Source organism: Larus michahellis, chromosome 13 (assembly GCF_964199755.1).
Source record: "Larus michahellis chromosome 13, bLarMic1.1, whole genome shotgun sequence".
NCBI classification, from domain to species: domain Eukaryota; kingdom Metazoa; phylum Chordata; class Aves; order Charadriiformes; family Laridae; genus Larus; species Larus michahellis.
Window position 1 is genome coordinate 13,904,526 of NC_133908.1, and position 23,960 is coordinate 13,928,485.

General features: G+C 62.1%; 3 protein-coding genes across 5 annotated transcripts in view; 1 reads left to right on the forward strand and 2 right to left on the reverse strand.

The window, feature by feature from the left end:
• Nucleotides 1–2,885, forward strand: part of FAM222A (family with sequence similarity 222 member A) — a 31,546-nt gene extending 28,661 nt beyond the window's left edge. Inside the window, exon 3 of one of the 2 annotated variants that reach the window (XM_074606539.1) lies at nucleotides 588–2,885. In XM_074606539.1, the coding sequence (XP_074462640.1) occupies nucleotides 588–1,804 (1,217 nt within the window). In that variant the 3' untranslated portion in view covers nucleotides 1,805–2,885. The remainder of the gene's footprint in view (nucleotides 1–587) is intronic. The other variant, XM_074606540.1, reaches the window with a different exon arrangement.
• Nucleotides 2,886–8,927: 6,042 nt separating this feature from the next.
• On the reverse strand, nucleotides 8,928–19,846 carry TRPV4 (transient receptor potential cation channel subfamily V member 4). The gene is made up of 16 exons (XM_074606175.1): nucleotides 19,777–19,846; nucleotides 16,343–16,795; nucleotides 15,124–15,296; nucleotides 14,692–14,844; nucleotides 14,348–14,488; nucleotides 13,936–14,234; nucleotides 13,260–13,439; nucleotides 13,027–13,185; nucleotides 12,807–12,899; nucleotides 12,533–12,606; nucleotides 12,257–12,422; nucleotides 11,964–12,030; nucleotides 10,294–10,610; nucleotides 10,047–10,174; nucleotides 9,686–9,807; nucleotides 8,928–9,471 (listed from the first exon to the last, which is right to left on the reverse strand). Exons 2-16 carry the CDS (start codon nucleotides 16,717–16,719, stop codon nucleotides 9,329–9,331), a joined length of 2,592 nt encoding a protein of 863 aa, XP_074462276.1. The 5' UTR covers nucleotides 16,720–16,795; nucleotides 19,777–19,846; the 3' UTR covers nucleotides 8,928–9,328.
• Nucleotides 19,847–21,063: 1,217 nt separating this feature from the next.
• GLTP (glycolipid transfer protein) lies at nucleotides 21,064–23,782 on the reverse strand. Of its 2 annotated transcripts, XM_074606155.1 has the most exons (5): nucleotides 23,604–23,782; nucleotides 22,655–22,716; nucleotides 22,215–22,348; nucleotides 21,788–21,938; nucleotides 21,064–21,472 (listed from the first exon to the last, which is right to left on the reverse strand). In XM_074606155.1, exons 1-5 carry the CDS (start codon nucleotides 23,704–23,706, stop codon nucleotides 21,290–21,292), a joined length of 633 nt encoding a protein of 210 aa, XP_074462256.1. In that variant the 5' UTR covers nucleotides 23,707–23,782; the 3' UTR covers nucleotides 21,064–21,289. The 2 variants fall into 2 exon arrangements, with proteins under 2 accessions (XP_074462256.1, XP_074462255.1); XM_074606154.1 differs by having other exon boundaries at nucleotides 22,215–22,716; nucleotides 23,604–23,744.
• Nucleotides 23,783–23,960: the final 178 nt, after the last annotated feature.

The following is a 23,960-nucleotide window of genomic DNA, read 5'->3' on the forward strand; positions in this document are numbered from 1 at the left end:
TTCACAGTTGGTGGCTCATTGGATACTCAAGATAAACTCCAAATGAAAGTATAATGGGTACGACAAATGAGTTTTCACACCAGAATGGCAGAAACTTGCTCGGGAAAGAGTTTGAAAGGCACAAAAATATATACATATATAATTTTTTTTTCTGCAGTGGCTTTTGCTGACTCCAGTAGGTTACCACAGTTAATTTCACCAGTTTTGTTCATCTGTAAAATTGCATAAAAGTGACATTTTTGTGCTCATTATAGGAACTGCTGATTTATGGCTGGTAAATGCAATGCTTTTCCATTTTTGGTGAGGTTCTCGTAGCAGCGCAAAGCACCCATGAAATTGCTTGTATAATGTAGTTTAAATCCAATCTCGGAGAAAGATTCCCCCGTTGGGTAAAGTGACATTTCCATTCTCCACACCGAGTTTATTTTAGGCCACTTAGAAGTGACTCCGCCAGCGGGAGGGGGCAGGTTGGTGCCCTGACCTGGTTTTTTGCCAGGAGCGGGTGGGAGACGGAGCAGGGGGTCGATGGCTGCCGGGTCCTTCACCTGCCGGTGGCATCTGATTCACCCTACGCTTTGCTCCCGCAGGCGAGACGGCGGCACCCATGCATTCCCCGCGCTACCCCAGCCCCGCCGAGCTGGACGCCTACGCACAGAAGGTGGCCAACAGCCCGCTGACCATCAAGATCTTTCCCACCAACATCAGGGTCCCCCAGCACAAGCACCTTAACCGGACGGTCAACGGCTATGACACCACAGGGCAACGCTACAGCCCCTACCCCCTGCATGCCGGCGGCTACCAGGGTCTCCTGGCCATCGTCAAAGCCTCCGGCAAAAGCGTGGTGAAGAACTCGGAGGGGAAGCGGACTAAGCTCTCGCCTGCCCAGGTCGGCGTCGCTCCCTACCCCGCGTCAAGCACTTTAGCTCAAGGTCCCTCCTGCGCCGGGCAGCTGAGCTACCACGGCGGCCAGAAGCAGCTGGAGGGTCCCGTGCCACCCAATGTGACAGTGGCGGCCTCCGTGCTGCCGCTGGCGGGCAGGAGCCTGGCCCTGCCGCCCTCCAACCTGCCCTCCATCCAGAGCATCATCTACCAGATCAATCAGCAGTGCCAGGCGCAGGGTGCCCAGCCGGGCTGCCCGGCCGTTGTGGCCACCAACCCCAGCCCGGCCAAGCACGGCGCCTTCCCCGGCACCGCCGCGTACGCCGGCGCCGTCCTGCCGGAGTGCCGCAAGGGCGCCGAGCTGGCGCTGGGCTCTAACCCGGCCACGGCCCTGGGACCCAAGGCGGGCATCTACCCCGAGGGCATGGACTACCTGGTCTGGCAGCAGAAGCAGCAGCAGCAGCACCTGCGAATGTATAGCGGGGGCAGCGGCGGCGGGGGGGCCCTCAGCAAGTCCCCCGAGACGTGCGCGGGCGCCTCGCGTCCCTACGCCCTGGGGGGGGCGGCCGAGAAGGTGAGCTCGTCCCCCTTGAACTGCATGCACGGCAACTTCTCGGTGGGGCAGTACTTCGCCCCTCCCTGGAACAGCATCTTGGTGACCCCCAACAGCGACTGTTACAACCCGCCGGAGCTGGGGGCCGGGCCCCGCGAGCTGGGGGTGCCCCCTGCCGAGGGGCTGCCCAGCAAGACGCTCTGCAATACCTCCATCCTCAGCAGCAGCCTCCAGTCCCTGGAGTATCTCATCAACGACATCCACCCGCCCTGCATCAAGGAGCAGATGCTGGGCAAGGGCTACGAGACCGTCTCTGTGCCAAGGCTCTTGGACCACCAGCACGCCCACATCCGCCTGCCCGTCTACAGATAAGGAACCGATGCTGCTTTTCCCAAACCCAGGGCGAGGACTTTGGCAGGAGCCGTGCTCCCCTCCGGCACCGCGCGGGTACCGGACTGTGGCAGCGAGGGCTGGGGGGGGGACGGGGAGGGGGACACGGGGTCGGCTGCCGAAAGGGCTCCCGGGACACTGGCATTTCACCGGGGTCCCCAGACTGGATACACCCGCAACCCGCTGGAAGCCCAGGACGAAGGACCGCTTGTCTATATAGCTCAGAAATCATTTTATCTCCACGAATGTGAACAGGGAATCGCTACGAGTTGCTGCTATCCAGGGAGAGGAGGCTCCGCTCCGCGCGCCGGAGGGCACCCGGCCGGCCCGGTGTGGGGCAGAGCCCTCTGCCGTGGCCGTGGCCGGCCGGGGGGGCTCACCGGGCAGCCGGCCCGCGCGGTGGCCACAGGGAGCTTGCACCTGACCTGTAGCTGAAGTCCGTAACTTGCACTGCTTTGATTAAAGCTAATAACTGGGGACAGTCTGGAGGCTATTTAAGAAAAACACTTGAAAACTTGAACAGTTTTTTTTTTTTTAATTTTTTTTTTTTTTTAGTTTATTAGGCTGTACATCTACGTGTTGGCTGCTACAGAGTCTCCTCCCGCCCCTCTTCCTCCTCCTCCTCCTCCTCCTCCTCCTCCTCCTCCTTTCAGCAGGCCCCACGTTGGCCACTGGCTCCCATTCCCACTCAACCGGGAGGTTCGGTGCCCCCACACCGGGCACCCAGCGGGACCCCCCCGTCCCCTCTCCCGCCCCACGGCACCCCCGGGACCTGCCCGGGTCTTACACACATCCAGGCTGGGTTTTCCCCCCCCCCCCAACCTTACTGTCAGTTCTACCTTGGTTCTGGGTTAGAAGCGACCACGGCACCAGGGGCGCTCACATACCTCCTTTTTTTTCTCCTTTTTTTTTTTTTTAAAAAAAAAAAACAAACAAAAACAAACAGTTCCAAAAATGCTCATTACGGTCCGTTATTCACTCTGTGTAATTATGTGTTTAATAGATTTATTCATTTAAAAAAGGCTCCACACCACAAAATACAAAGTGTTTTGATGTTTAAAGGAAAAAAAAAAAAAGAAAAATACCCCGATGAAACCCAAGGTGATTGTGCTCGGTAAAGAGGTACTGTATCCCTGAAAGGCCTGTTCAAGCACTAAGTGCATTTACAAATCTCTGAGAATGTTTTTTTTTTATACTAAAATTGACCATTATATTCTACTGTGAGAAGTGCTGGCTGCACTATATTGTTTTAAAAATGAGAGAAAAACAAATGGAAAAAAGAAAAAAAAAAAAAAAAGAAAAAAAGAAAAAAAAAACCAAACCAAACCACAAAACCCGCAAGCTGTGTGTCCGGATGGTGTTTTTCCCAAAGTAAAAACCAGGATCTCGCTGGACGTGTGCTCTGGAGTCTCTTTGCTTTGCTGTGGCCTCCCCTGGGCTGGGACCCCCACCGGAATGCCCAGCCCACCACCCCACAACCCCCCCCAGCTCCTCGCCTTCCTCCCGCAGATTTTTAGGGCACGGAGGAGCACCTATAAATAACCTGCTAACGACACTGAGCCATTAATCCGGCCCAGGCGCCAGCCTCCGCCTCGCACCCAAAGGGTGGCCGGGCAACGCGGGCGCATGTGGGCCAAATCCCCCGGGATTAGGGCTGCGGCCCCGCGTGCTCCCGCGGGATGCTCGCCCCGAGGGCCGGGCGATGGGCACCAGGGGTCGGGTACCACATCCCCATCGCGGGGCTGGTGGGTACCGCCGGTGCAGCCATGGCATCTCCCCTGCCACCCATCATCCGCGGCAAGTTTTCCCACCAAGTTTCCCCCACGGTGGGAGGGTTCCCGGTGCTGGGGCAGGTCGAGGGCTCTCCAGCAGCCCCACTCCAGCTGGGGGCTGCTCCCCCCTAACCCAGACCTGCCCCCCTCCTTCTCTGCCCGGGCGGCAGCTTCCCAGCCCGAACAATGAGCCGGTTGCATTAGGATAATAGTATTAAATCCCAAATAGCTCTGGGCGGAGGGCACGTCTCCCTGGCCCCCGCGTCCTGTGGCGGTGACATATGGCGTGCCGGGGAAGGGGTTGAGGGTGGCGGGGGCTCGGTTGCCCGCTCGCACCCCTGCCCGTGGCTGCCTGCAACCCCGGCACGGCTGCAAGGGCACGGGCGGGGGTGGCTTTATTTTCCACTTAACCACCTGCAGAATTAGGATCATTTTTAAACCTGTTCCTGCCCCAACTTGCCCGTGGCCATCGCTGGCTGCGGGATGGTCTCATCAGAAGCCCACAGCAGGGTTGGAGGAGTAGCCACAACCCACACCGGAGCCACCAGCCTGAGCCGCGCACAGAGGGGACACCAAAAACCCAGCCACGGCCGTGGGCTGGGAACAACTACCGGGAGGCAGAGTGCTGGTTCTCTGGGGGCAAAGCTTCATTATTCTTATTTTTGGCCCCTGTGCTGCTCCCCCCCCAGCCCTGCCGGGGTCGGGGACAGGGATAGGGACGGGGACACAGCCGCGCAGCCAGGTGCTGCAGCTGGGGAGCGCGGCTCCATTTGTCTCCTTTGCTCTCTTGCCATAACGGCGGCGCGCGTGGTTCTGCCGATATTTATGGCATGCCGGGAGGGGACCGCTCCGTCACCGGCAGCGAGTGGTGTGACGGCCAATCCAGGGAACAAAGAGAAATTGGGACAAAAGGAAATTTTCACAGAGGTTAATGTTACTGAGGGGTGGGGGTTGGGGGGATGCCGTTGCCTGCTTGTGCATTAAAATTAGAACGGCTGGAGGAAAATATTTGCTTAGATCTTTGTCATTTAAAAGATGTCACATCAAAAGGAATGCGTGGCTGAAGCATGGCGGTGCTGAAAGCGGTGATGGGGGGGGGGTCCTGCTGTGCTGGGCACAGGGTGGCAGCATCGGTGGCAGCCCCACCGCAGCACGGCACGGCCAGGGCTGCCCCCGTGTCCCCTGCCCCAGGGCACAGGGCTCCCCCAGGCTCTGGGGGCTACCAAAGCGGGGGACCCTACCAAGGCCAGGGCTGCCCGGTGCAAGGAACCTCAGTGGGGGCTTTCAGGGGCCCCAGGAGAAACTTTGCCGCGTTAGCGGTGTCTGTCAGAGGGGGGATTCATTAGCGCTGCCTCCATCATGTTTCCCACGTCGCCATAAATCAGGGCGAGCGGCTGGGAGCGACGGCGCGATCCATCTTGCCAGTCTCAAAGTCATTACATTTCATTAGGAGGTGCGCGGGGTTTTTATTATTTAGCAGGTTAATTCTCCCCTCAGATAGCTCCTTCTCGGGGGAGGATTTCACTGCGCACGGGAAGACTTCAGACATGTGATGCAAAATAAATGGGTCCTTCCTCGGCAGGCGCCTGCCTCCATCCAGGATTGCCGCAGCGCCGGCTCCAGTGGGCGCAGGTGGGTCAGTGGGGACCCAAAATACGTGTGGACGTGAGCTGGAGATGGGGTAAGGAACCCCCCCCCCCCCCCAAGATGTGTCCTGGCAGCCAGGGTGAAGCCACCGTCCCCCCTTGGCCCCATCTTGCCCCAGTGGGGCACAACACCCCATGAGCACTGCAGGAATGCAGCGGGGGGGAACGATGCCGTTTCTGGTCTGCAAATATCTTCCTGTTAAAAAAATAATAATAATAATTTCTAAGGCAGGCATGCAGGAGGCTGATATTAAACTTAGCGGCTGCCTTTGCTGTTTGAGAGTGAGAAGAAGAGACAGGCAGTATAAATTGCACGGCTGCAAAAGGACTTAAAAAAACCCATCTCTCATTTTGATTGATATTAGCTTCACAAATTAAGCTTTAGATTTATCTAAAAATAAATTTGCTTCCGCGCTCCGCATTCTGGATGACAAGTGCTTTTCTCTTCCCTTTGTTGGGTTTGTCACCGCTGGCAGGGCAGTGCGTGGGGGGGGAGGGGGACACGGGAGGGGGCCATACCCAAGCACCCCCAGCCCGCCGGCCCCCGGGGTGCCCCCCACCTCCACGGCCGTGCCTGAAGGCACAGAGCGCAAGAGCTCAGGGCTTTTGCGGGGCAGGGTGTGAAAGGGCCAAAGGCAAGCCCTGCTGCCCCGAAAGTGGCAGCGGCAGCCTGTGCCGGGATGTCACTGTCATGGCCGCAGTGTCCCCATCCCCACCAAGCCGTCGCAGGGTCCCGTGTGATGGCACAGGGTGCTGGGGCAGGGCCCCATCTGCCCTTCCTCCATCCCAACCGCTTTAAACCCCACTCATGCACAGGCCCTCGGCTCTGGGACATGAGAATTTGCATGGGGAGGGGGGGAAAATTGGTTTATTTCCAATTACACTGGCAAATCCTGTCTCCGGCTCCGTAGCTGGGGGCAGCTGCGGGTGCAGAGCCTGTCTCCGGCACACCATGCGGCCCAGCCCCATCCTGGGGCTCCCCCAGCCTGTGTCCCCCTGTCTGGTGGGGACCAGCCACCCGGCTGGGCAAAAGCAAAGTTTATCATTTTCAAATAACAGCCGGCGTGAAAGTGGGAGCCGGCTCAGCTCCTCATTCGATTATGCAGCGAGCCGAGAGCTGAAACCTCAGCCTCTCCTAAGTAGTGATAATGAAACTTATTCATTCCCTCACCCTGGGGAAATACTTAAACCACAATATGAGAGATATATGTAAATCACATTTAAACGGAGACGGTGCAGTTAGAGCTAACGGCGAGTAATCAAGTTTGAAGATGAAGTGCCCCCTTTTCTGCTATATCATTTGCTTAGTGAGCTGGGCTGCCCCCAGGGCCCTGGCCAGGGTCTCTGACACCATGTCACTGTGCCACCATGCCACTGATGCCCACCCAAACCCTTCAGCCCTACACCGCAAAAGGAAACGACGCCGTCGCAGGTGGCTGTGAAGGGAGATGAGTAGGAAAGGGGCATCATGATTAATGAGGTGGGATGGGATGGGATGGGGAGCATCCTGCCAAGGCAGTGCTGCCCGTCCCACTGCTCATCCCGCTGGGTGCTCATCTTGGAGCCGCCAGGCAGGGCCCAGGCCCCAAATTTCAGCCACGTTCCCTGCCCGACAGCAGAGCCCCTGGGCAGGAGTGGGTCAACGGCCTCATCCCGCGGACCCGCATCCCCCCCGATGGCAGGGCGAGGGGCGCTGAGGGACCCCGGGACGGGTGCCCAGCTCGGCTGCAGACCCTCGTTTTGCCCCCGGTGCGGCTCCCCGCAGCTCGGGGCCGCCCAGCCCCACGGTCCGCCCGGCCGGGTGTGGGGCAGGTGCCCGGCAGGGCCCCGGGCTCCCCCCCGCCTGCCAGGGCCGGGGCCGGCATGGCACGGTGTGTGCTGCCCTCCCGTGGAACGGCGGCCCCGGCGGGATGCAGCCGCGCATCCCCGGCCCAGCACCGCGGCCGTGCCGTGCGGCCACGGACCGCAGCCCTGCACCGCAGCCGTACGTTATAGCCGTGCACGGCAGCCGTGCACTATAGCCGTGCACTATAGCTGTGAGCTGCAGCCGTGCACCACAGCCATGCACTATAGCCGTGCACTATAGCTGTGAGCTGCAGCCGTGCACGGCAGCCATGCACTATAGCTGTGCACTATAGCTGTGCACCGCAACTGTGCACTATAGCCGTGCACCACAGCCATGCACTATAGCTGTGAGCTACAGCCGTGCACTACAGCCATGCACTATAGCTGTGCGCTGCAGCCGTGCACCACAGCCATGCACTATAGCCGTGCACCACAGCCATGCACCACAGCCATGCACCACAGCCATGCACTATAGCCGTGCGCTGCAGCTGTGCACCACAGCCATGCACTATAGCCGTGCACCGCAACTGTGAGCTACAGCCGTGCACTACAGCCATGCACTATAGCTGTGAGCTGCAGCCATGCACTACAGCCGTGCACTATAGCTGTGCGCTGCAGCCGTGCACCGCAACTGTGCACTATAGCCGTGCACTATAGCTGTGCACTGCAGCCGTGCACCGCAACTGTGCACTATAGCCATGCACTATAGCTGTGAGCTGCAGCCGTGCACCACAGCCGTGCACTACAGCCGTGCACCGCAACTGTGCACTATAGCCGTGCACTGCACCTGTACACCGCAGCCATGAACTATAGCTGTACACTGCAGCTGTGCACCACAACCGTGCATTATAGCCACGCACCACAACTCTGCACTATAGCCGTGCACCACAACTCTGCACTGCACCTGTACACCGCAGCCCTGAACTATAGCCGTACACTGAAGCCCGTGCACCACAACCGTGCACTATAGCCGTGCACCACAGCCGTGCACCACAGCCGGGTACTGCACCTGTACACCGCAGCCATGAACTATAGCCGTACACTGCAGCCCACGCACCGCAACCGTGCACTATAGCTGTGCACCACAGCCGTGAACTATAGCAGTACACTGCAGCCATGCACTATAGCCACGCACCATAACTGTGCACTATAGCCACACACCACAGCCATGTACGGCACCTGTATACTGCAGCCATGAACTATAGCTGTAGGCTGCAGCCACACACCACAACCGTGTGCTATAGCCATGCACCACAGCCATGTACTGCACCTGTACACTGCAGCCATGCACCACAACCGTGTGCTATAGCCCTGCACCGCAGCCCTGCACCACGGCCCTGCACCAGAGCCATGTACTGCACCTGTACACCGCAGCCGTGGACCACAACCATCTAGCACAGCCGTGCACTGCATCCATGCACTGCATCCATGCACCACATCCATGCACCATACCCGTGTTTCACAGCCGTGCACCGCTGGCCACACACCACCGAATCACCGTGGGGGTGCCAGGGCTGGGATCTCCCGAGTAGAGCAGCCACAGCCGGGAGGGCAACGCCGGGTGCTGCAGCCAGCCATGACCCCCCACCCGCTGCCCAGTGCGGCCCTGCCTGTCTCTGCGGGCACAGGGTGCTCTGCTCAGGCATCACGGTGCCCTGCCAGGCTGGCAGCACGCTCCAGGCAGCACAGGGTACCACCGGAGGGTCCATCTGCAGAGAAGTGTGAGCTCGGGGTGTTGGGTGGCATCTGCTGCTGGGACGGATGCCGGCTCCTGCATCCCTCCCGGAGACCTGCCCGCAGCGATGCTCTCCCAGCTGGAGTCAGTGCATGCCAGGAGGAGGCGGCGGTGGCAGGTCAGTCTTTATTACTAAATAAATAGTCGTATAAATCTTGTGCAAAAACGTGTGGCAAAAACCATTAGCCTTGGTGGGTGGAGGGGGCTGCGCTCCCCGCACCCTGCCCACAGCAGAGGTTCCCGGCACGGCATGGCTGATGGCCCCGGCGCGGCAAAGCGAAGCGGTGGCACTGGAGCTCATCTGTGCAAGCCGGAGACCCCCAGCACTGCCGGGACAGGGCCAGGACACCCTGTCTGGGCTGCACACCCGCTGGGACAGCAGCTGCCGGAGGGATGGAGACTGCACGAATCCCTGAGGAGCAGACAAGCACCATCCAAGCCTGGTCCGTGATTCTGCTGGCTGTGCCGGGGGCCTGGGCAGAGTCCGGTGGCTCCCAGCGCTGCCGTACTAGAGCGGGGAGTTGGAGGCCTGGCCGTGCCTCCGCTCCCGTGCCTCCGCTGTCCCCATGGTCCCCAGCGGCACCACTACCTCCTCGGGCTGGCAGCTCTTGTTCAGCTCCACCACGCGCGGCACCACCGTCGACCAGCGATCTGCGGAGACAGCGGGAGTTTCTCAGAGCCGGGAGCCTGGGGCTGCTCCCCCCTTGCCCGTCAGCCCCACGCCACCCAGCCCCCAAAGCAAATCTGCTCTGGGGCTCATCAGGGGCTGCAAGAAGCATCCCGAGGGATGTTCCCAGCCCACAGCACCGCGCTCACCTCCCCGCAGACCCCAAGGGATGCTCCGAGCCCATGGCACCGCACTCACCTCTCCGCAGCCGGCCCACGGTGTGGGAGAAGCCGTAGTACTGGTACGTATCGCTCTTGCCTGGGTCTTCGCTGATGATGCCCAGATTCTGGTTCCAGTGGGACCAGTTCACCTCATCCACCCTGCGGGGAAGGTCAGACCCTGAGGAATCCACATGGAGTGGCTGGGAGCCAGGGTGGCAGCTCCTGCATCCCTGTGCCATCCCGCCACCAGCAATGCCACCTGGCTCCAGGCTAGTACAAACTACCCAGCAAATGGACACAGGATGCCAGCACCCCAAAATGCTGCTCGCTGTGGTGGCAGAGGCTCAGCTGCTCCTGGTCCCCAGCTCCCCAGCGCTCCCAAGGGCCCCTGCCTTTACCTGAAGCACCAGCGGCGGTCAGGCGTCCCATCGGTGCCCTTGCCCACGGTGACCATCTCCCCCGAGCGGAAGGCTTTTCGCAGGAACACGGGGAAGGAGCGCTCGATGTCCAGGATGGTCGTGGCCCACTGCCAGGGAAACCGGGGACCCTTCAGCCTCTTGGGGACGGAGGCATGGGGGTCCCTCACCCAGGTGGTGCTGCTTTGATGGAGGTTGGCGTGCTGCAGTGCAGCTCCCGGGGCGGTACCTGCAGCTTCCAGATGTGCTTGCTCTCCTTGGAGACTTGGCCCACGGTCTCACCCATGAGAGCGATGAGCATGTTGAGGAGAAGCACGAAGGTGAGGATGATGTAGGTGACGAGGAGGATGATGAAGACGCCGGGGTACTTGGCGCTTTCGAGCATCTCCAGGTCGCCCATGCCGATGGTGAGCTTGAAGAGGTCAAGCAGGAAGGTGCTGAAGGTCTGGCTGTCCCGGCAGGAGGGGTAGGTTGGCACCGTGCAGTTGGACTCCTCCTTGCTGCAGGACTCACTGCTGGGACATGGGTTGAGGAGGGACACCAGAGCTGGAAGAGAAGGGACAGGGCGAGTCCATGGGGGCAGTGGCAAGGATGGGGTCCACAACAGGTCCCCATGTGGCTCCGAGCTGGCCAAGCCCCTCTCCACCACAGGAGGAGGCGGGTGGGACTGTGTGGCAGTTCCACAGCCCCCTCCCTGGCCATGCCACGTGTGGAATAATTACTAAATTGGCCAAGAATACAAAAGTACAGCGTTGTTCACACATTAAGGAAAGTCATAAAATCAAGAGGCTTCTGAGGTAGAACACAGCCACAGCTGGCACGTGAAGAATGCAACATCTGCGATTCCCTGTACATGGTTGTTTGCGAAACTACACGAGGGATGGAACGGAAAGCGATTATTCCGTGGCCTTCCCTTGTGACGAAGAGCAGATATGGGAACGAGATGGTCCTACGGAACAGAGAAGCTGCCTACTTGCTTACTACGAAACAGATAAGCAGCCCTACTCACTACCCGAGCCAACATTTCGTCAAATTTTGATGAAATGCTGTCCTTTGTGCGAACTCTGCTGATTACAACGTACCAAAACACACCTCCATCCCAAAGACTACCAGCCCCCAGGGTGCGACCACTCCTCCTTGAGTACACCAATCATAATAAAAGTATTTATGACTAAAGTCACTCAAACTCCACTTTGCAGATAAAAAAATAGTATAAAAATAGCCCGAGAGAGGCGTGATATCGGGGAAGACACCATCGCGAACAAGTCGAGAACTCCATCACCAGCTCCCGGGATCAGTTGCCGGGCTGAGCCTTTCTTCCCCCCCAAAGGGACGCCTTTGAGTAAGACTTAGATTATACCGAGTGTTTCCTCGGGGAACTTAGAAATTTCTCTAGAGAACCTCTATCCTACATTTATAGCCAGGCTGTATCATTTGTAACTTTGTCACACATTTTGTACACTTAACAATATCGTTATTTGCACGTGCTTTGCAGCCAGTGTATTTATCACCGGCAATCCGAAGCACCTGTATATCTGTTGTTTAAATAAACTGCACTGTTTCAGTAGCTAGCCGTTTCGGTTTCTCACTGAACGCGACCAAAGACTCGAGCGTGGCCGTGCTAGTTCAGGAGCACGACAAGACTGGAGGCGCAGCCCACTATTAGTGTACCCAAATCGTAATAGTTTAATACATATTAAGCGCGATTGGACCGGTAGTGCTGAATTGGGCATCACTCAGAATCTAAACCCAGCCGCACCTAGCCTCCCACCTGGGTGAGGAGTGTTAGAACGCAAGGGGGTTTATCTTCTGCCAAATCCCCTTTGCCCCTTTTCACGCAACACCATGCCACAGGGCTCGTCCTTTCCCCAAGCCCTGGCTCGCTGGCCAGGCGCCTACCTGATGCATAGCCAATCATGAAGAGCAAGTAGACCAGGAGGAAGCGGAAAAGGTCTTTGAAGAGGATCTGCAAGTGATGGAGAGGGGGGTGAGACGTGCTGGACCACAGCGCCCAGCCGTGTGCTGGGGCACCATGGCCGAGCCATGCCGTGGGGAAGGCAGCGCTGAGAGCAGGGCATTGGTGAGCCCCAAGAAACCCTAAAGAAAGCATGGAGGACCCTCCTTTTGGGCCACACGTCCATAGGAGAACCAGCCCAGCTGGGGAAGGAGAAGATGCCTCAACCCCACCAGACCTTCTGGATCATGATGCTGTAGGTCCCTGTCAGCTTGAGCCCCCGGGTGAAGTACAGTGCGTTCATCCAGCCCAGAACCAGTGCGAAGACCATGACAGCCAGGTACGCCTCGATGCCACCCAGGTACAGCCCCGCCGTGACAATGACCAGCACCGAGTAGATGAAGCTGGAGGAGAGCCAGTGTCAGACCCTGCACCGACAGCCACCACCGGCCACCGCTCCTTGCAAGCCCCGGGGTGCTGTGGCTTGGGGAGGCCCCGGGGGTCCCCCACGTACTAGAGCAGCTGAAAGGAGCCGTCTATGAAGAAGGAGTTGATGCCTGGACACTTCTTCATGAACAGATCTTTGATCTGGGGAAGAGAGGGAGAGGTTGCGGGGCGGTCAGAGGAGCAAAGCCCCTGCACAGCAGGGTCCCGGTGTCCGGGGGGGGCATCGCAGCAGGGGCTGATGCCCCGGGACAGGGGGCTGTCGCCCTCGAGTCGCTCCTTGCACGGAGACCATGAGGGCTCAGCAGTCCCACGGGAGGACCCCCCCGCCTCACCACACTGACGTTTGTGAAGAAGAAGAGGATGCCGGTGAGAAGGGTGATGATCTCCCCGGCCAGGCGCAGGTAGTCGACGGTGGTGGTGTACGGGTAGGGGGGCTGCGGGGAAAGGACAGAGCTGAGCTGCTCCACCATCCCAGGGCAGGCAGGGCTGCTCGGGGCAGAGACCCAGCAAAACCCCCCTGCCGGGAGGCGCTGGCCTGTGGGGCTGTGCCACAGGACTCACAGTGCCTTCCATGGGGCGGTAGTAGGCGATGAGGGTGAAGATGACCATGGCGCAGAGGTAGGAAACCACACTGATGTAGAAGGAGACGGCCCCAAACTTGCGCCACTTGTCGCGCAACAGCTCGTTGATGGGCTCCACGGCCAACATCTCATGGCGGTTCTGGTGGGACATGAGCGCCGTCAGCGGGAACCTGGCCCTGTGGACCCCCCAGCCCCTCCCTGGCCCCTGCGCACCTCGATCTTGCTGTTGTAGACGAGGATCTCCAGCACGGACACCTCCTCCCCGCAGGTGTCCAGCGAGGAGAGGTCGTAGAGGGAGGAGTAGACGGGGCCGTACGCCCAGTCCTTGAACTTCCGCGAGAGGTGCCTGGCGTCCTCGTCCGTGATCTCCCGACGGATGATGTGCTGGAAGATCTGCCGGAGGGAGGACCACGCGCCCATGGGCCGACTTGTACCCAGCCCCTGCCTTCTCGGGGCACGCCACTCTCCTCCCACCCCACCCCACGCACATCCTCTCCTGCCGCTGCGCACCCCAACCCCCCCCCTGCACCCCTGGGGGGCTCCCAGGGTGCAGGGACACCGTCGCAGTGGGCAACCCCCCCAGGATGCTGCAGCTTCTGCATTTTTAACAAACCCCCCCCCGCCCACACCACGGGAGGAGGAGGGCAAGTGAAGGGAAAGGATGGGACGAGCCAAGGACCTGGGGTTAATTAGGGAAAGGTTAATTAGCCAGGTTAATAGGCTGCACGTGCAGGTTTCCAGCATCATCTGCAGAGGGAAGCCGTGCTGCTCGCTGCTGGCAGGGACATGCACTGAGTGCGACAGGTCTCAGCCGAGAGCTGACAGGGGCTCAGCCCTTGCAGACGGGGACAGCAGGGTCCCAGACCTGGGTGGGGGGGTGTCACCGTACCCCGATCTTGCCGGTCTTGGCAGCCATCATGAGGGGGGAGAGGCCGTCGTTGTTGAGCAGCGCCTCCAGGTTGGTGTCGGGAAAGAGCTTGGCACACTTGACGAGGAGCAGGTCGTACATCTTGGTGACGAACTTGGTGTTCTCGCGGGTGTTGTCGGCGATGGCGACCAGGGCGTGCAGCACGGTGTTGCCGCGGGAGTCCTGGCGCCGCAGGTCCGCCTGCTTGTGCCCGTTCTCCGTCAGGTAGTGCACGATGTGGGGCTGGTTGGTGCAGGCGGCCAGCGAGAGGGGCAGCTCGCCTGCAGGGGACGGCATGTCGTCGGGGTGCCTGTCCCCCTCGCCGTGCCACGGGGCCATCCCCGGGGCTCACTCAGTCCCCCCGGGGCGACCCGCCGGCTCCCTCCCCGCTCACCGAAGTAGAAGTAGCCGCCCTCGTCCTTGGGCTGGAAGAAGCGTCCGCGGGCCTGGGCGTGCACGTCCGCTCCCTTCTCCACCAGCAGCTCCACGTAGTGCTTGCAGCGGCGCTCGATGGCGATGTGCAGGGCTGTCTGACCTGCGCCGCCAGAGCCCGTCAGCCCCCACCTCGCCCCACGACGTCCCCCACGTCCCCAGCCTTCCCGGGATACCTGCTGCTCCTGTCCCTGAGCCCCCCCAGAGCCCTCCATCCTCCCCAGGGTCCTTATTGCTCTGGTCCCCAAACCTCCCCGGGGTCCCCCATGCCCGGGCAGGGCCAGCGGTGGCCCCACGCCCCCCTACCTCGGTAGTAGACATCCCTGAAGGGCGAGTTGATGAACTCCCGCATGTTGCCCGTCTTCTCGGCGATGTCCAGGAGAAGGGGGATGGTGTCGTTCCTGCCCCCGCTCAGGTTGAGCAGCGCCTTGGGCAGGCAGGTCTTCCCCGTGGAGGGCTCTGGGAGCAGAGGGTGTTGAGGGGGGGTGCTGGGGCAAGCCCCCTGGGCTACGGGGGTGCCCAGCTTCTCACCCTTGCACTCCCTGGCCAAATCCCCAGCTCGTCCCAGGCACCGCACGCCACAGCCCCTTGTGCCGGTGCTGTGCATCAGCATCCCCGTGGGGACAGGGGGATGGTGCCGTGCATCACCATCCCTGTGGGGACATGGGGCCCACCAATGGCCCGGCACAGCCCTGGTACCATGGGGGTCCCTGGGCAAGACCAGCCCCAGGTGCTCACCTCGAAACTCCTCATCTGTGAGGCGCTTCTTGTGGGTGAGGAGGAAGGAGAGGAGCCCATCCAGGCCGGCCGGGGACCCCCGGGACACGATGTCGAAGAGGATGGGTCTGTTGAAGACCTTGAGGACAGGGGGCGGGTTGGGAGCCGGCCCCTTCGTGCCCGGTGCCTGCTTCCTGCGGGAAAAGCGCCAGCGCTGGGGACCGGAGACGCTGCCTCGGTTTCCCACTAGTGCAGTGAGCTCGGGGTGACTCAGCTGCATGGGGCACCCCCCCAGCAAGGGTCCGCTAAGGAGCCGGGGCAGCCTCCTGACCCACTGCAGCCCATTGCTCCCAGCATCCCACCTCCCAGTATCACCCACGGGGGCTGGTGGGTGCCTTGCCAGCTCCCGTCTGGGTGCCGCAGCATTTTGGGCCCCCAGCCGTGCCCCGCAGCCGTGGGTTCAGCCACGCTCCAGTGCCGCGGGTGAAGCCAGACCGGTCGGAGCAGTCGGCGGCAGCGGGAAGGGCTGGGGACAACCGGCCGGCTCCGGGCATGGGGAATGGGGGGAGGAGGGACAGTGGCCGCCCCAGCCAGGGATCTCAGGGGCTGGGGACACATGGGGCACCCCAGCCCCCTCCACCCGCCTGCATCCCTGCCCACCCAGGGCACCGAGCTCCCCGTGGGGCACAGGGACACCCCGCTTCCCCGAGCCAGGCTGCACCCCCAGGGTGGGGACAGTGGCTGGGGGCCACAGCAGCCGCCCCAGGTGCCCGGCACAGAGGGGCATTGTGTGCCCGGCCGCGGGCTGGCCCCCCCCGGCTCCGGTTTCCTGGCGCAGGAGGGTGGAGGCCCTCCTGAAAAGCCCTTTCATGCCGGGGAGCCAGACGTCCGCACCGGCCAGGGGAGCGGCTGGGCGCACAGAGCCTCTTTCACGGCGCCGGCAAGGGGGAAGGGGAGCCATGCTCCCGGCCCCACGGCACCGTGGGGCTGCAGACCCACAGCACGGCACGGCACAGCCCAGCGCTGCCACTGGGACTGGCTGGGAGCAGCCCCGTGTGCGTGGCACCCCCTGGCCGAAGCACCCCAAAGCGCCACTCCAGGAACCACAGGGAGGGGTCTGTCCCCGTCCCCAGCTGCCTGGCACCCCCATACCCGCGGTGCTGCACCCAGCGCGCCCGGGGTGTCCCCCACCCCATCGCTCCCAGCCGGCACTGGGATGCACGGGCATCCCCAAACTCACTCTGCGACCCTCCTGCGCCAGCGCTTGTTCTCGCTGGGGTGATGGCGGTAGGTGCCGTAGTCGAAGAGGGAATCCATGGGGGCTTTCTTGGGCGCGGGGACCACGGCCGACTCGTAGATGGTGGACTCCAGCAGCTCCATGGGCTTTGGGGGGCCTTTTCGGAAGGCGCCGTGGAATTTCATGCGGAGGTTTTGCTTTCCATCCCCAGCACCGGGGGGGCCCCGGGCCGCCTCTGCAGGGGACGGGGTGTCCTCACTCTCGAACAGGTTGGCCAGCGAGGAGAGCGGGAAGGAGTCGTTCTGGAGGGACCCGTCATCCCCCGGGCCGTCCCCGGCATCGCTGACAATGGCGCGGGGGGGGTCTTCAGTGTCTGCCATGCTCCCTGTCTGGAGGGATGGGTACGAGCAGCCTGGGCGGCTGCAACCCCCAGCTCCTTCCCCGAGAGCAGGAGACCTGTCAGAGGAAAACCCAGTGTCATCCCCAAATAACGCCTGTCCCTCCCCATCCTCTCCCACGGGGCACGATGCCCCTGCGCAGGAACAGGTCCGTCTCCGACCCCAGCAGCAGTTGGGAGCCCCCACAGCCCACGATCTCCAGGCTTGCCCCTCTCCTTGCCACGCACCTACCCAGCCCTGGGGACCCCTCTCGTCTGCGGGGGCCCCGCCGGCTGCAGCACTGTCGGCTTCAAAGCGCAGCCGGGATGGGTGAGGGCGAGCCCGGCCCCGCTGCCTCTCCCCGCTGCGGTCAGCTTGGGTGCAGCCCAGGACAGGGCACAGAGCAGACCCTGTGCGCTCCCATCTGCCGCCCAAGGAAAGAAAACATTCCTGGGATACACCCCGCGCCTTGGGAAGCACCGGGAGGCAGCGGGGAGCTGCCACCGCAGCAGGGCTGGGAGCGGGGCTGGTCTCCGATGCCCCACTGCTCCCACAGCCATGGGGGGCTCGGTGGGAGCTGGCCCTGCGTGCCCGCGGTGCCACGCTGGGCGCCGGGAGGGGGACACACGCAGCGCAGGGGGGCCACAGCCCGCGGGAAGGCAGGAGCAGCGGTTAGGACAAGAAATTATGGGTTTAGGTTACCCAGAGAGAGACGGGACTGCAGGAGAGCCACGCTACCAGCGTGGAGAGCAAAGCACCGCACCGTGCCACCGGCAGCGCCGTGCTCTGCCCGCCAGGTCCCTCCAGGCAGGTGGCAATGGCAGAGACACAGACAGGCAGGGCAGTGACCCTGGGTTGTCCCCCAGCCCCGCTTTCCAAGAAAACACGCCCGTGAAACACATCAACGTTAAGGCTCAGCCCAGCTCCTGCCTCTGGGGAGCTCAGCCCTCCCTGCGGGTCCCGGGACAGAAAAAGCAGCCGGGAAACGTATCATTTTCTGCTGGGCTGCAGCTTTGTACAACAAGCCATAATGGCAGGCTGGGCCCTCCCGGGGCAGGCAGGGATCTCTGCTGGATAACGTGCTTCTAATTAGGCAGCATGTCCCATGGCAGCCCTGCGGTGGGGGCACATGATGCTCACACGGACACGGGGGACGAGGGCTGCAAACAGCCCCAAAATCCTGCAGCAGAAGGGGGCCCTCGGGCAGCGGTGTCCCCCCCCACCGCCCTGGGGGACACCCAGCGGGGACGGTGCAGCCCTGGGAGACGTGGGGCGAGCCACAGACCCGACACCACTTCTCCTCCTCGCTGACTTTCCTACCATCGCCCTCTCTGCAAGAAATTCCACAAGCACCTGCCAAAGCCCGCAGGTCCCACACCCTGACCCCGGGCAAACACGGGCCCCAGCATGGCCGATTTGTCCTGGGACAACAGAACAGAGGGGATTGCCAAGCACGCCAACCCCGCGGGCTGTGCAGGGGGACCATGGGGACAGAGCACCTAACTCCTCAGCCGCGCTGGGAATCCCAGCCCCGGGACAAGCGTAGCTTCAGGGGAAAGCTCAAACACGGCATGGGCTGTCACATGCGGCCAGAGCCCAGGGCAGAGCCAGGGAGCCACCGGCACAGGACACTGTTCCCTGTAGGAAGCGGCTGGGGACTCGGACGGGTGGCAGGCAGTCCTGGGGATGCCCGTGAGGCCGGAGCCCAGGGCTATGTGGGGCAGAAGCGAGGGGACAAGTGGAAAGGGCAGGTGGGGCCAGGACTGGTGGCTGCCGCCAGCGACCGGGGCAGGAAGCTCGTGTCGGAAACGCCGAGCTCTCTGGCCAGTGCCGTCAGCCCGGGCGCTCCCACGGGCACAGCCGCTGCCAGGAAAGGTGTTGTCAATGGGGTTTTATTTGGCTTGTTAGTTATTTGAGTTTTTTATTTTTCAGACTTCCTCACCCCATGGAATAAATGAGTCAAGGCGCAGCTCACCGCGTGCTGAGGCTCGCCCGCACGGCCCCGGCGCTCGCATCCAACACAAACTCTCCCGTCCGCTCCCCCACGTGCGCTCCCACCTCTCCCCAGCTTGCCACCAAGTTACCTCCCACCCAGACCAGTATCCCCAGTTAGTCCCCCCAACTCCAGCCCATCACAGGGGCACAGATGCTGGCGCCGACACCGGGAGGTGCAGGGACATGCCCTGGGTGGGTGTCAGGGAGGACGCCCCATTAGCGGGTGCTGCAGACTTTGCCACATTAAAGTGTTCCTCAAACGACAGTATGAAGGGCCCCGGGTAGGAGTGAATCACTGAAACCACATCGTGCTCGCGTTCAGCCCTGGTGGAAACACTCATCCGGAGCGAAGCAGCCACCTTCCAAAGTAAACCACGCCACCGGGGCCATGCCCACCTGGGTGAGGGCCATGCACTTGGCGTGGTCCAATGAATGAACTTCAAAGCCGTTGGTAACCCCTTCCCCAAAGGGAATGCACCCAGCACCTCACCCTCAGAGCACCGAGCCCCCAAACTGGCCAGACAGGTCAGGACCCCCGGTGGTGCCACCGGGAGCCCATGGGCCTCTACCCTGCCTTGCTGAGCACATCCCACAGCCCCGTTCTCACCCCGGGGGCTCCATCCTGCCCAGGTCCCAATGTCCTGCCCTGGGGGCTCCATCCTACCCAGGTCCCAATGTCCCGCCCTGGGGGCTCCATCCTACTCAGGTCCCTATGTCCTGCCCTGGGGGCTCCATCCTACCCAGGTCCCAATGTCCCGCCCTGGGGGCTCCATCCTACTCAGGTCCCTATGTCCTGCCCCGGGGGCTTCATCTTGCCCCGGTCCCTGTGTCCTTGCCCCGGGAGCTCCATCCCAACCCGGTCCCCGTGTCCTGCCCCGGGGTCCCCATCCTATCCTGGTCCCCGTGTCCTACCCTGGGGGCTCCATCCCGCCCCGTCACCCCTGTCCCGCCCCGGTACCTGCGTCCCGGCCCGGCCCGGCCACCCCCACGGTCGTGCCGCCCCTCGTTTTTGCGGAACCCCGAGCCCCCCCCCCCCCGGTTGCCCGCTCCGCTCCCGGCCCCTACCGCCGCACGTCCCGCCACGGGTCCCGCCGGCTCCGGCGCCGCCGAGTCGCCGCGGGGCCCGTCCCGGAGAGCGGCCCCTCCCCGGCCCGGCTCCGGGGGCGGGCGGCACCGGGACCCGCCTGCGGGAGCGGCCCCCGCCCCCGCCCGCCCCCTCCGGCACCCGGGCACCGGCAGCCCCGAAACACCTTCCAAAAACGAGCCTCGAAATACCCTCCCTGAAACAGCCGCCCCCGCAAAGGAACAACCTCAAAACAGCCGCCCCAAGGAACAGCCCCGAAAACACCCTCCCACCAGGAACAGTCCCCCAAAACACCCTCCCCAAAACCATCCCCAAAACGAGCCCCCCCAAGGAACAGCTCCCAAAACTCTTCCCCAAAACAGCCCCCAGCCCAGGAAAAGGCTCCCAAATGTCCCTCCCCAAAGCAGCTCCTCGAGGAACAAGCCCCGAAACACCCTCCCTGAAACAGCCCCAAAAACTCTCCTGCAAACAGCCCCCCCAGGCACAGCCCCTCAAAACACTCTCCCTGAAACGGCCTGCCCGAGGAACAAGCCAAAACACCCTTCCCAAAACAGTCCCCCCACCAGGCACAGCCCCTAAAAAGACCCTCCCCGGAACAGCCTGCCCGACGAACAACCCCGAAACACCCTCCCCAAAACAGCCCCCCAAAAAACCCTCCCCAGAACAGCCCCCCAGAAATACCCTCCTCAATACAATCCCCCCGCCAGGAACAGTCCCAAAACAAGCCCCAAAACACCCTCCCCAAAAGAGTTCCCCCAGAAACAGTTCTGCAACAAGCCCCGAAACAAGCCCCAGAACAGCCGCTCAGGCCGAGGTTACCGTGAGTTTTTATTAAGTTTTTGCTTCCCTGCCCCGCGGCGCAGGGCTCGGCAGCACCGTAAGGCGGTCGGTCGGTTAATAAGGCAACTCGTGCTTCCACGAACCCGGCGTCGGGACAGTCCCCCGGCTTCAGCCGGCACAGCCGCCCCGGCGGCAGAGGGGGCTCGCTCCCACGCAGGCACCGGAGGAGTTGGGGTCACCCGGGAAAGTCACCGGCTCCTCCGCCACGGATGCCGCCGGCATCATTCGGGAAGTTTCTCACCGGGGTGCCGACGAGCGGGCGAGTCCGACGAGCAGTCCGAGAGTCAGGGCAGAGCCAAGGCAGCACCGACAGGACGCTGCCGCCAGCCACGCTTCATTCCCCGCACCGCAGCAGACATAAACCCAGCGGTTAGGACTAGAAACACTTGTTTTTCCTCTTTAGTACAAAAGCTTGGGAAATCCCATGATGACACGGGGTACAATTGTTTTATTGCCGTATTCTCAATAGAAAATTAATTATTTAATATATATATATATTTTTTTTTTTTTTAAGAAAATAGGTTATCCACTGCAGATCCAGAGGAGAATCAAAGTCGCCTGACAGCCGGGAGCAGCCCCAGCTGCCTGAGTGATTAAGACACAGGTAGCACCCGTCACGCCTTATTTAAGCCCTGCTAGTCCCGCGTGAGCCTTTTAGGCTTTGTAGCTCAGCTCGGCGTTCATCTTTGTGTACATCTCATAAATCGCATCCAGGATGGGGGTGACCCTGGAGAGAAACTGATGAATCTTCTCTATGCTTTCCTCCTCTTTGACTTCTTTCCCCTTCTCTAACGCCTTCAGCAAATCCGATTTGTACGGAAGAGCGTAGACCGAGCCCTATAAAACAGGGGAAGAAGCTGTAAGGGTCCCACAAACCCAAAGTCCTTCCCATCCCATATACAGGATCCCAGTTTGGGTTGTTCCCGTGCACCTGCGAGCGCCCGGGAACAACCTTGAGGATGGTGGCTGGACCCTCAGAGAAGCAGGGATGCGCAGAGAGAATCCCGTGGGAATACTGCTCCGAATAGATCAGCAGCTTCCCGTGTTTCCAAGCCCTTATTCCCCTAAAGCACGTCACTTCTCAGGGCAACTAAGGAAGCAGCTGGGCTCAAAGAAAGGCTGCTTTTCCTCAGCGGAGACGCCAGCGCTCACCATGAAGAGCTTCTGCAGCATCCAGCCGTGGTATTTCTTCAGCGCGATCTCGTAAGCCTTCATGGCGTTCACTCGGATGAGGTTCGGATGCTCCTCGTCCCGCTCGCCGTCGGAGATGCTCTGCAGCAACACCAGCATGAACTTCAGGCCCCTGTGAGAAGAGCGGAGACATCGGGGTGTGGAAGGGGATGCTGATTCCCAGCCTCCAACAAAGCACCCCCTGAGCCTGGGACATCCAGGCCCCCCCAAAACCCACAGCCCCGGAGCACAACCCCCTTGCAGGGCTAATTCCTGTCCCTGCACATTCCTGCTTCTGCACCCCACACTGCCCCAGGCAGATCCCACCCGAAGGGACTCTGGATGGCATTCGACGGGCTCCCCATGTGCCAGGATGCAGCCTGGAGCAGCCCCCCACGCCACGAGTCACCTTTTCAACCACATCAGCGCCAGCGTCGCGCCCGTCTTGGGCCAGGCCGAGCCGTGCATCTCCTTCTCCGCCTCCAGGATGTTCTGCAGCGTTTTGAACTTGGCGGGGTTGGAGTCGTAAACCGCCCGGATTTTCTGAGAGAGCAGAGAAGGGGGGGTTGGCAGCCGGGAGCTGCCAGGCAGAGTGGCGGCGGGATAGTGCCCACGGCTGCGGCATGGGGAAACGCGGTGCCTGCAGCGAACGCCGTGGCTGCTGAAGGGTACTTTCATCAGGGAGCCCCCTTTAATAAACACACGCGACCGAGACGAGCCGACGCTGAGCCCGAAAGCCCCCATGGGAAGAAAAGCCCTTTTAAACACCTTCAGGTCTTGCCTCTCCAATCCCATGGCATCTCTGATGGGGGGTTCACCCCCCCGGAGCCCTCCTATGCCCCTTCCTACCTTGATATTTCCAGTCAGGTCTGCTTTGACCGGCGAGTAGACGATGGGAGTCCCCAGGCAGTCTGTGGAAACACGGAGGGAGGACGATTAGTCATTCGGGGACACAGGAATCACCGCAAAGTACTCGAGTCATAACCAAGTGGTTTCACCTTAACCACTGCCAGGGCACCGAGACACCGGCCAGCAAAGGGCTCTTCAGGCTTCGCACACGGCCATGGGGAGCAGCTGCCGGCCCTCCGGGTCACCCCGGCCCCACCAGTGACCTTCCGAGCCCCGGCTCTAGGACACGGCCCTAATGCGATGATCCAGAGCATCACGACAGGCACAGGACACTCTCTGCCCGTCCCCAGGCAGGCAGCCCCGTGTCCTGCCCGGCCGAGCCCTGCCACCAAGCCGTCACACAATAGCTGACATTGTGGAGGGCAGCGCAGGCCGTCGTGGCACAAGGGCGGCCATGCCGACGTGCGCCCACGGCCCCGGCTTGGGGCGAGCGGCCGCGGGTGGGATCCACAGGCCGGCCCCAGCGGCGCCTCCGGCCGGGGCGTACCGGGGGAAGGCGGCCGGGCCCCGCTGAGGCGTCGGCGGCTCCCCAGGGACGGCGGGACGTTTCCCAATGGGGCTGCCTAGCAAGTTTGACAGGACCGTGATGCAACCCCGGCCCTGCCAGGCTGCTTCCCCGGGGGACACCAGGCACCGGAGACGAGGAGCAGCCGGGCCCGGCGGTGAGCACCGACCAGGGAGGGACACGACCCAGAACCGGGGGAACCCCAGGAGCAAGCACCCAGGACCAGAAGGGGGGCAGCCGGGACCGAGTAGGGGCTACCGGGACCGGCAGGGCCCTAGGGCCCTCTGCCCGCAGCCGGCCACGGCTAGGCGCAGTGGCGGGGCCGGTACCGGGCCGGGCCTTGCCGCAGCTCCCGCCCCCGCAGACGGTCGTCCCCAGGCTCACCGAAGAACGGCGGCAGGTGCGCCACGGCCTCCAGGAACGGCAACGTCTCGACTTGCTTGTCGGCCGGCAGCGGCTTGAACTCGTGCTCCAGCAGCAGCGCCATGGCCCGGCCCGGCCCCGCCCGCCCCGCTCCGCACCGGCCCCGCACCGACACCGGCTCCGGCTCCGGCTCCACCGCCCGACCCGGCAGCGCGCTGCCGCCGCGCCCCGCCCCCACCGCGCCCACCAATGGCGACGCACCGCCCACGGCCCGCCCGCCAATCGGGACGCGGGGGCGGGGATGAGGGGCGGAGCTACGCCCCCCTCAGAGCCCCTTCAGGCCCGGTGGCCCCTTCATGCCGGTAGCCCGGGTCTGGC